Below are 12,121 nucleotides of genomic sequence, written 5' to 3'. Positions count from 1 at the left end.
ACCCTGAGTCTAATTCTAATAATTATTATTTTTAATACACTGAAACGGGAAAAAAAAGAACATACTTTGGTCCCTCTATCAGCTGCCATACCAACTGGGTCTAAATTATTATTATTTTTGATACAAGGAAACCCGAACGAAAGAACATGCTTAGTCCCTTTTATCAGCTGCCATGCCAATTTTCTCGTATTAGCGAACAACAGACATACTTAGACCCAAAGCTTCCGTACCATAGTTAATCCGATTGATTTTTCGTTTATTTATGGTAAGAAATTCGTGCTCCACCTTTCTAAGCCTGTTAGCACACTTTGACTCGTTGATCTTCTACAAAACCACAACTTGTCTCTCGGGTGATCAAATTACAAGCTTTCTGCAATCTGATCACCAATGTCCCTTCTTCAGCTTTATTAGAGAGCAGAACCCACCACTTTTACAAGCACAACTCATCTACCACATTTAATCAAAAAAAGAACACTAGGAACCGAGGGGCTCAACAGTCTTTAACCCGGAACTTGAACAAAATCTTAGGCAATGAATAAAGTTAGTAGAAAATGATACCTGCTGCAGTAGATCAAAACCTGGCAATTCAATTCCATAAATGATTGATTACCCAAAACTTCAAAGTCAAGGAACAAATAGGTGGAAAAATCCTTGGTAGGAATATGTAAACAAAAGAAACAAAATGACCGCTCCAAAACACACAACATCTTCTTGACTAAGTACATAAAAACAAAGTGAAAAGGCAGAGTCACTTGACTCATCAATTGAATTCCATCGGGCATCTAGACAACTGCAAGTACAAGGAAACAAGAAAAGCACAAAATTAAATTAGGAGAGAGTACACAAGCATTAGGCGCTATAAAGGTAGAGCTCTAGGACAAATTGTTCCAAGTCTACAGGAAAATATTCATAAATAGTTATTGCAATGTTTTCACAAGCTAGATTCATTTTAAAACGAAAGCTTAATATCACTATATAAACGAGGCAAACAAAAGTTTTGGCCTCAAGCAAAAATCTAAATAAAGGACTACGCTAAAAGATGACAGATTGTGTCATGTGTAAAGTGTCAACCACAGCAGCAATCAAGATTGCAAAGACACACAAACAACAGAGAGCTACAACAGCTTAAAAATTACTTGGGCTGAATTATGCCATACAATTAACATAGGAGTCTCATAATGAATAATCACAAATAGCATGGAGTTGATGCAACGAGAGTATATGAACCATTACAGATGTTGTCATTATAAATTTGCTGTGAGGGTTCACACGGCTTGACACACAGAAAACTAAAACTGTCATTAAGACACAAAAAGGACCTAACAATGTCTAAAGCAGGCAATAATATGCAAAAATTAACTTATCCATCAAGCAGCTAACCTTCAAACAGAAAGTTACATCATTAAATAGAATGAAGATTCCTCTTATACAAACAGATAAATTGGATCAATGAAAAAATAACCAGCAAGCTGATGAACCCACAAACAACTAACAAAGATCATAAAATGGGAAGTCAAGATTACCTCATATATTGCTGGGGTACATGAAGATTCTGACTCTATCTCCCTGCAAAGGAACCAAAAGATACATGTAAGATCAAAAGCACAATGTAAAGAAACCCATTAAATAACAACAATATAATGCACTTACCATAGATTTGGGGGGAAGGTTAGACTTGAACTTAGCACGAACAACCCCACTGTTACCATGAGGTCTAGCAACCTTTCCCCAAATGCAGCGATAGTGTGAGCCATTCCTCTTCACCTTAGCCTTGTAAATATAAGCCATGCGCTTGCCAGCATACCAAGCTACTTCCTCCTTGGTGTTAACTCGCTCAATCTGGATCAATGAAGTGTTTGCATACTGGTTCGATTTTGACCTAACACCCATCACCAGACAAATCATAAGCACCAATCCAAAAAAATAAAAAAACCTCCAAAATCAATTTCCAGTTCTTCAACTCAGTTCAAGAATTCAATAAACACATGATAACCATAAACCTTAATTTTAGTTTAGAAAAGTAATTACTTTCTGTCCCCTAAAACAGAATCTAGAAATTCAACCACACCCTTTGTTACCCAAACACTAATTTCAGTTAACAAATTTAAGTTACTAGCCTGCCCCTATAGCCAATAAAAACCCAACTTCTGCAAAAAAAAAAAAAAATGCAACTTAATTCTTGATTCCTTTACTCACTTTCCTAACAATTAAACAAAAAATGAAATCTTCAATTTTCGTTTCTTTTCTTAACACATTAAATCAGCTAACTTAACTCATACATTTAACTAAATATTCATTTTCCATCAAAAAATTTCGCCACTTCCACCCCCCCCCCCCAAAAAAAAGAATATTTTAGAACCAACAAAATAAAAATAAAAAAAAAAGTAAATATAGGTTACAGTTCTATTACCTCTTGTAACCCAAGATGGTTCCTCTTACATAGAGTCTTCAATAAAAAAAAAAGAAAAAAAAAAGGAAAAGAGTAAGTTAAATCTAAAAACTAAATTACATACGTTAAAGTGGGAAATTGGAAAAGGTTAGCATTTTAAAAGATGAAATGAAGAGATCAAAGGGGACCTGACTTGCTCTCCTTGGCGTCCCTTCACCATTTTCTCCGATTTGGAACTAAAGCTTAGTCCTTTTGGTTCTGACAAAGGTGACTGCAAAACCTAATTAGGGCTAAGATTTGGGGACCTTATAGATCGAGTGGCGGAAGTTTATAGACGGTAAATTCGATATATAAGCGTTTTTTAAGAAATATGACATGGATTTAAGCCTTATCTTGGGCCATGTTTTTGTGCTTCCTTTTTTTAACATCAAAAGGCCCAAAGGTAGGAAAAATGTCTAACGTCATTAAACTTTGATTAAAAATCATGCCAAAAATAAAACTTTGATTTAGAAAAAAAATTTTCAAACGAGTTCCCCTGGGCCATTCTTTAAAGATAGTTAATATTAAGGATGGCAAACTCACCCGTAATTAGTGGATTTTAACCTAATTTGATCTTACTGTTTAGGGTTTATTTTTTTTAAATCGGATTTTGGGTTGGATTGGTAACAATAAAAAAATTTTAGAGTCGGATTTTAGGCAAATTCGTTCCGATGCAATCTGATATATATTTATAAAAATTTATTTTTAATTATATATATTTTTATATTTATTTAAATTTATATTTATATTAAAAGATAATATTTTATATTTAAAAATAATATTTTATTAATTTCGAATCAAATCAGATAAGATACGATTTTATGCAATATCAGGTCAAGCTGGATTCAGGTATAAAATATTTTTAAAAAATCGAATCGGGTTGGTTTCAAATTTTACGGGTGTAAAGTCAGGTCGAGTTCATGGTGAGCAAAAATCTAACTCGACTTGACCTGTTGTTATCCTTAGTTAATATACTATTTATAGTAATATTTCTATATTGAATGCAATAATTGATAGTAAATTTGAAGACTTTCAATATTATTACACCTAATTGCTTAATCATCCTTAAGCCATCTAAATAGATACGTTCGAATCATCATATCATTTACCTTTAAGGAAACAACTCATTTTTTACCAAAGAAAGAACTCATCCAACATTCCAATAATGTCTCATCATCGGAATCATTTTAGAAATAACCATTTGGCTTTCAACTTACTTGAGACCATTAAATGCAGCCCACATCTGCTTGAGATTATTAAATGTGACTCGTAGTTACCCACATGTAAATCTCATCAACTGTCAATTGTCATGGTTTTATTATCGTCCATTATCCCATACATAAGGTAGTGAGTAAGCCCAAATACATAGGACACTCTCAAACTTTACACCTAAGCTTTCCCTCCTCTAAAATTTTTCACACATACTTCATCTTCTTCCTTCTTTCTTCATTATCTTTATCTCAAGCACATCACTGACTTGAACGTTGGAGTATGTCTTAAAACAATAACTCCAATGTTTTTTACTGTGTTATTTGATTATAGATTTAGGTTGTCTTCCTTTTAACCTGACCTCATCTCCTTAAGCTGAAAAACCATCAATAGATATTAAGCATAGATATTGATCAATATAATAATATCAAAGAGTTTTTAAAAAAATATCTTAAAGACTATTCTGAGATCACTCATGAGAAAAATCCGTTTAAAAAAAAATTCTATGACGCTTTCTTGTTTGTAGCTCTTACTGTTTGTGTTATTTCTTTTGAAAATTTTAATTGTACAATTATTTTTGTTTAAACATTATTATTATTATTACTAGTTTGCAAGCCAACGTTATAACGCGAACTGCTTAATAATAAAATAGATATTATTTAAACTATGAAGTAAATATTGTTTAAATATAATATTCATAATATAAAAACTTTACCTATCATTGGATCATAAAAAAATAAAATAACTCTATTTATAACTCAACACTCAAAGAGAAAAATACCTAATAACTTAAGGAAAAAAAAAGATATATTAGTTTAAAACACCAATTATTGCAAAAAGACTAATGAAAAATTCTTTAGTCTATATTTAAACAAATAGAAACTAATTTTTCACTTTAAGAGTACCTGTCATGTACAAATCTTCCAGTGTTGCATCCAATTCAACAATTACATCGTCACCCTTCACAATTCTCTTTTTCTCTTCGACTTGGCCTCTATCAATAAACTTGAAAAAAAGCTCCATCCTATCAGTAATAGTAGGTGGTTGAATTCAATATAACATAACTAAAAGTGAACAATTCCTTCAATATAATTGGTAGCCACATTTAAACTAAGAAAATGTAGAATTAGAAAGACAATTCTTAAAGGTTAAACTGATTATTAGTATATGTTATCCCAAATATAATCAATAACTAACATTTTATTGATGATTTCATACATATTCACCAATAAAGAAAATGTTTTAACCTTAACTATATATGGGTACAATGCCAACACTTAACTTACCATAGCATTTCAATTACTACCGTATTACCATTAAGATAATTAAATGTGATGCAGTATTAATAAAAGAAGTCAATTTTCAACAATCTTACATGTTGAAAATGTCCTGAATATTAACCTTCATTCCTCTTTTGCCTCTACTGACAACATGCTGCTTCAGGCTCTCTTTTCTATGCCTGTCATATATTCCCTTTTATTAGCTATTCGACAATACCCATATGCTAATCATTCATCAAATAAATTAATCATTGAAGAAAAAAACTAATTAATTCCATCCCAAAATATTTTTTCATGAAAGAAAAAATTAATAAAGAATGAGATATTTTATGATTGTTAATCTTAGCAAATCGCTTATTGGCCTCTTCATTAAATAGAAGGCAATAACCACATTTGAATGAAATGCCAAAAAGTAAAAGAAAAGGAGAGGAAAACAAATTATAATCTAAAAATCTAATACATATTACCTACTAAAGAGCAATTTAGATGCTTACTTTGAATGGTGTTTGGATGTAACATTTGTTAGGTATATAATTATGGTCATTATGAATATTCTAAAACAGCTCCTCCTATGTGCAATTTTTTAGAAAATCATTCACTTGATTGAACCAAAAAAATTTTTAATCATACATAAATACAAATGTTAGATACATATTTGGTTTGCCTTTTTTTTTTTTTATCAGGATATAGTAAGACTTTGTTCACTTACAAAAGCTTGTAGCATCTACCATCTTATTTTTAAGTTTGTAGGTGGCCAACACTAAAAATTAAGAAACATTATTAAAAGCAATCTAAGACTACATTCAACTGCAATACATCAAGAGAGAATCCTAGAGTAGTACTCAAGCCAAATGAAAATTGAAGAGCATGAAAGGCTTTTCATGGAGTATACACTTTACAAAATTTCCTCAAAACAGGAAAAGCAATATCATCATTTACGATAATCATGGCATGTATTCTAATCAATGTAATCCACTGAATTTCAATGAGTAAAATTTTCATCATAGACATATTTAGGTCATTTAAAAATGTTGAAGTATCATACCAAAAGTTAAAGATCCTTTTCAAGAGGCATCCACTTGAGAAATATAGCTTCCTTGAATAGTTAGATGAAAAATAAACAGGTAAAATGGATAGTATAAAGCAAGAACTTGAAATCATTTCCTCCATTTTTCCTTTGGTATGAAAGGTAACATCTCATGACTATACCAATTTTCTTTAATATCAATAGAGCTGTAGACATCAAACCACTGAAGGTTCAACTTAATTATTGGAAGATTTTGTTAAATATTCATTGTCAGTTGTTATGAATTTAATTAGAAGATTTTGTTAAACAAAACTATGAACTCAATTAAAAGATTTTGTTAAAAATTCATTGTCATTTGCACTATCATTATATATATACCTATCCACAAAGCTTTTGAAAGAAGAAATTAAGTAGTTGTAAATATAACTGAAGTTGTACAAAAGTATGCAGTTGTAAACTAGACAACTCATATATCAAAATTAAGTATATGAAAATTTTTTTCTTCTATAAAACTTAATGGGGCTTAGACAATTAAACATTATCATGTCTTTTAATAAATGCATTTAGAAGAGATTTTTGAAATGCTTCAAAATTATGAAACGGCATGGGGAATTAAAGTACATGAGATGTAAATCTTTTATTAATTTTCAACAACTCAATGTAAAATTACCATTTTTTTTTGTAAATCTCATTTTTTTCAATTGACCAAATATCAAGGCATGGAGTTTTTTTTTTTTTTTAAAGTATAGAGGTCTACATGCATGTAACAAAAACCAAAAAATTAACAAGAAATTTAAACAAACTTTTAATATAGCATTAATTCCGTTAATATAACTAACATTTTGAGGAAACCAAACAAGAAAAAAGTGCAAATAAAAAATTTGACAAATTTAAAAATAAAGGACCAAATCAATGCATTTAAAAAGAAATACATAAACATTTCAATTTAAATCAAACAAATAAAAAAAGTTAACTACCAAAAATGAAAAACCTTTAATTGAAAAATTTTTTAAAAAAAAAACCCAAAAAATAAGCTTTCCAAGAAAAGACAAACCTTTTTCACCTAACAGACAAATAATTTACCTCAAAACCTTCCTGTTGAAGATGTGGGCAAGAATCTAAAATGCATTTGTGCTTCGTTTGTGTCGTGATGACATGGCACTTTTTGTCTTTGTAGAAATGCATGATGCCTTTGATTGAGATGTTCGATTTCATGGCACCAGAAGTAAAAACGATTTCTTTCGAGGAAGCTCCAATAAGTGCGACTACTTGTGAGCGGGTGGTTTCAGCGTGTGTTTCCAATTCCCAACCGCAAAGGTGAGTACAGGAGTGAGGGATGCCATAACAGGAGACGTAAAATTGAAGCATCGAATCCAAAATCCTAGGGTCCACAGAGGATGTCACTTGCTTGTCGAGGTAAAGTGGATGGCCTGCAATTTTCATGCCTTTCATGGTAATTCCTATTGGGTCGTCATACTTTGGTGGGGAAGCCACGACAATCACGGCGGAGAAACGACAGATAAGGGTGGTTGTTTTGGTTTTGGTTAGGCTTTGACAAAGAAGCTTTAAGGCCATTTTGAGTACAACTCTTCAATATTTCTCTTGGTACATTTTTTCCCTTTTTCCCTCTTCAATAATCCTACGGAAAAAATGGAGAAAAGAAATGGAGAAGCTTGGTACATCTATCTTCCAAGCCCTAAGTTGCTTTTTTTTTTTTTTCAACAAATCTCTGAAAGCTTCTACCTTTTATATTTTCTCAAAATATCTTTCCAATCATATTTTTTTACATTTTTCCCTTTTTTCCTCTTCAATAATCCTACAGAGAAAATGGAGAAGCTTGGTACATCTATCTTCCAAGACCTAAGTTGCTTTTTTTTTTTTTTTCAACAAATCTCTGAAAGCTTCTACCTTTTATATTTTCTCAAAATATCTTTCCAATCATATTTTTTTACATTGATGAGTTGTCATATAAAATAAAAGAGGAGACTACTTTTATATATTCTTATAGATTATTATTATTATTATTATTATTATTATTATTAATGAAAATTTTAAATTTTATAAATGAAGTATATAATTGATATTGTGTGTCGTAACGGTTTTGAGACCGTCAGATGTAAAAAATGAGATGTTTTAAAATCGAAAAAAAATAAATAAAAAGAGTGAGTCACCACCAATCTTTGTTAGGGTGTGATTGATCACCCAAAAGTTTATCTTTTTAATAAAACTATAAAAACGAGTTTAAAGTCTTATCAAAAAGATAAATTTTGGTATGCGAAAAATCAGGTTGGATCCGGGAGTCGGTTACGCGTGGGGAAGGATTAGCACCCCACAACGCCCATAAATTGGTACCATTTAATTATGCGCTATTTTCGACGTTGGATAAAAATGGTTTTAATTTGAAATTTAACATTAATTTCCTTCATTTAAAAATATTTTTGCTAAAATTTTTATTTAAGAATATTGAGAAAATCTTTAAGTTAAAGAATTATCCTGAAATTCTTCAACATCTAGGCAGAATTTGAAATAACTCTTTTCGCTTAAGATTTAACACAACAATCCTTAAAATGAAATAACGCTCTTTATAAAAAATTGTTGGTAACTCTCCAACATCTAGAAGAGTACCAAAAATTATTTTTTGGAATGTTATTTTTATTTTATTTTGTAATATCACAAAAAGATTTTTTTTTAGTATTATTTTTTTTATTATAAGATATTTTATCACTAAGTAGTAAATAAAAAAATTAAAGACAGAATAGTACAAGTAAATACTGATAATAACATGCTAACGTATATCACGTTAATGAATGTCATGTAAAATGAGATGTAATTTAAGAGTTGGATTCTTAAATATAATGAGACCACCCCGACTCTCCAACATCTAGGCAGAGCTTAGGTGCGACTGTTTATATTTAAGATCTCAATTTACCATTATCCTTTTTTTTATTTATTGATCTTATCATTAATGCGATTTAAGAAATCGTGTGAAAAGACTTCACGAAGTAAAATTTCCTAAATACCCCATCATCTATGCGGTATTCGAGAACAAATTACTTCAAATAGAATTTTCATTCGTGTAATTAAGATTTTTTAGGACTTTGATTTTCGAGGATTTTGGGATTTTGAATTTTATGGGGTTTGGATTTAAGGGATTTTGGATTTTTATGAGTTTTAGAAACCTATGATTTTGAAAATTAAGAATTAGTGTTTAAGGTTTCATTTTTAAGAAAATACGAACATCTCTAAAAATCCCCAACATCTAGGCAAATTTTCGAAGCAAGTTTGATTTTAGAGATTTTTGAAAATTAATTTAAAAAAATTTTTATATTTATTTTTTTATGAAAATTTATTAATAATAATTCCCCAACATCTAGGCGGAATTATTTTTTTTAAAAAAAATATTTTTATTCCCTCCAACATCTAGGCAGGGAAAATAATAAAAATTATTTTTTTGAGCATTTTAATATATTTTAATTATTATTTGTTTTCAATTTTATTATTATTAAAATAATTAAATATTTATTCTAATAAATTTATCATGCATAAATATAACAAAAATAATAATATAAAAAATTCAAAAAAAAAAAAAAATTTTTTTTTACCTGAACCGGACCGATCAACGGTCCGATCAACGCTGATCCGGGCGGTTTGACACGTTCGGCGGTTAGATCTACGGTTCTGGCGATCCGACCGATTCGACTGTCGGATCGACGGTTCGGGCCGGTTTGATTGAACCGGTAGAGCTGTTGGAGGAAACGGGTCAGCGGGTCGTCGCACGGATCCCGGGTCAGGTCACGGGCGCGTGGATCCTCCCTGGTTGAAACGGCGTCGTTTTGGCCATATGCCCAAAACGACGTCGTTTTGCTTTTAATGTTTTCTATAAATAACTTGAAAAATTTTTTTTTGTTCATTTGGTTCTGTTTCCAGAAAAAAAATGAGAGAGAGAGAGGGGGCTCTGGGGGAGGGGTTCAGCCGGTCGCCGTTCGGTCATTGGACCACCGTGCCGGCCGCCTCTTGGGTCGTCGTTGGCGGTGTCGTCGGTGACCGAAAATTTCAAAAAATGATCAGGAAGCTACTTTCGACGCGATCTTTCCAAATCCGAAGTCAGTTTTACCAGAAACAGCCCCGATCAACGTAGATCGAGGCTTGAAGCTTTCGGTTTCTTTTCCTTCTCCTTTTTTTTTTTATGGCGAAACTGATGATTTCTTTACTTTTTCAGAGAGCTTGGCGCTGAGGTTCCTCCCTGTGGGGAGGACTGTGTTTGTTTTTTCGTTTTTGTTTTTTTTCTTGTTTTTTTTTTTCGGTTGGTGTGGTTTTTGTTTGGGTATTTTGGGTGTTTGGGAGTGTTTTGAGGGAGGTTTCGCAGAGGTTGAAGGGGATTTTTTTTTAGGGAAATTGAAGAAAATTCTTAGAAAGCTTCCTCTTTTCTGTTAGAGAGCCCAGAGACCCCTTAATGAGGAAGATGGTTGGGGATTTTAAAGGGTTTCTATTTAGGGGAATCTAGGTGGCTATAGGGTGGCTATAAGTAGACTGAGAGAGCTGGTCAGGGGGTTGGTTGGGTTGGTCGGGGAGTTGGTTGGGTGGCTGACATGGAGTTGGTCGCGGAGTTGGTCGGGGCAGTTTGGCGCCGTACCAACCCCTTGACTTCTATCTTATTTCCGTTTTGTTTTTTTGTTTGTTTTGTTTATTTTGTTTTTTTGTTAAATATTATTATTATTATTATAAAAATAAAACAATAAACCCGGACAAAATCGGTGTCTACACTGTGAATTGAGTAATTATGTTGATTTATTAATTTTTAAAAATTATAACCAAACATCCATGACACAATTACAACTTGTAATATGTGGAGTTAAAAGTTTTCATCATAATTTTTTTAAGATGCATTCATTATAATATTTTCTAAGTAATATTTAGGGATGAAACTGACTAATTTCACTTGATTTATAGATTTCAACTATATATCAAATTGCCATTACGACTAATGGGTTAATGTTTTATCTCTTATATTAAGACCACCTACGTTTATTAATTTATTGCTTAACTTGGTTCTATTAACTTTTGTATTTTTTTTCTTGATTAAAAAAAATAGAAATTCCTTCACCAGCTTCATTTTTTTTTTTTCTTCTGGGTTTAATTAGACCAATGGCTATTTCTAAAGATAAAATAAATCTCACATCAAATATCTAATACATCTCATGCCAAATATCTGGATACCTAAATATAACTAGAATTATTTTTTTTATTATCAATTGATTTTAAATTAGATATTCTTCTAAAATTTAATATGATATCAAAGTAAGCATTACCCCTTTTACAATAAATGCAGCATTTTTTTTAGATGGGTATTTAACCTAAAATCAATTATCAATAGGCATAATGGTCTTTGCATATTTATTTGCCTAAAACACCCCAAATTTAAGTGATTGTTGTTTTATCTCCATTTCAAAGCTTCCACGCGCGCAGCATTATATATCTTAATTAGCAATATAATCAAACCACTCATCTTAATTACAAGTTAACAAGATTTTAATTTGGTTGGTGATATATTAAATCAACAAATTATAAGAAATAGTTGCATCTGAATTTTTTATTTAGTAGTTAGTGCATAATCCATACTCAAAGAGTAGATTGGAGACCTCTCTTTCCAAATTAAAAAAAAAAAATTATAAAGATCGTTAACTTTGTTTAATACATAGAGTTAAATCATACATATGGTGCTTTTAAAAAGAAAAAAAAAAATCTCAAATCAATCAATTTATTTTCCATATGCCAGATAGGGATTATTGCTAGTTTTCAATCTAAGTTCACATGCTCTCATTCCTTTCTGATTATAGAAAGTACATAAAGTCCAACAATAAAAAATTAAAGTTACTAACTTTTATAAGTCTCGATCTTGTAAATTTTTTTTTTTTTTTTTTGTCTAATGAAAGTGTAATACTATCAAAAGGAATCAATTTGAAGTTGCTGGATGACAGAAAGAAGTTAACCTAATAACAAACAATTAATTTTGAGCATATATACGAAACATTTATCGTGAACATAAATTTGTTAATCAAACATTAATGCTTTTGATGTTATCCGTAAATTTAATTAAATCTATGAATAACACGTAAATTCCAACACTTAAAATGGTGAAATTTCATCACCGAATTCTTTCTATTAATTTGATGTGTT

At 30.8% G+C, this 12,121-nt stretch overlaps 1 protein-coding gene and 1 pseudogene across 1 annotated transcript; both read right to left on the bottom strand.

Annotated features, from left to right (window-relative positions):
* Positions 1–567: 567 nt before the first annotated feature.
* LOC111295569 (large ribosomal subunit protein eL33w-like) lies at positions 568–2,731 on the bottom strand. Its single transcript, XM_022889103.2, has 5 exons — positions 2,578–2,731; positions 2,411–2,446; positions 1,651–1,879; positions 1,524–1,566; positions 568–790 (listed from the first exon to the last, which is right to left on the bottom strand). Exons 1-4 carry the CDS (start codon positions 2,607–2,609, stop codon positions 1,525–1,527), a joined length of 339 nt encoding a protein of 112 aa, XP_022744838.2. The 5' UTR covers positions 2,610–2,731; the 3' UTR covers positions 568–790; position 1,524.
* Positions 2,732–7,003: 4,272 nt separating this feature from the next.
* LOC149515083 (cysteine desulfurase, mitochondrial pseudogene) lies at positions 7,004–7,519 on the bottom strand (annotated as a pseudogene).
* Positions 7,520–12,121: the final 4,602 nt, after the last annotated feature.

The sequence above is a fragment of the Durio zibethinus genome, chromosome 14 (genome assembly GCF_047325235.1).
Source record: "Durio zibethinus cultivar Kanyao isolate XHJ-2024 chromosome 14, ASM4732523v1, whole genome shotgun sequence".
Lineage (NCBI taxonomy): Eukaryota > Viridiplantae > Streptophyta > Magnoliopsida > Malvales > Malvaceae > Durio > Durio zibethinus.
The sequence above is the reverse complement of the archived record's forward strand: the minus strand, read 5'-3'. Positions and strand labels throughout refer to the sequence as shown.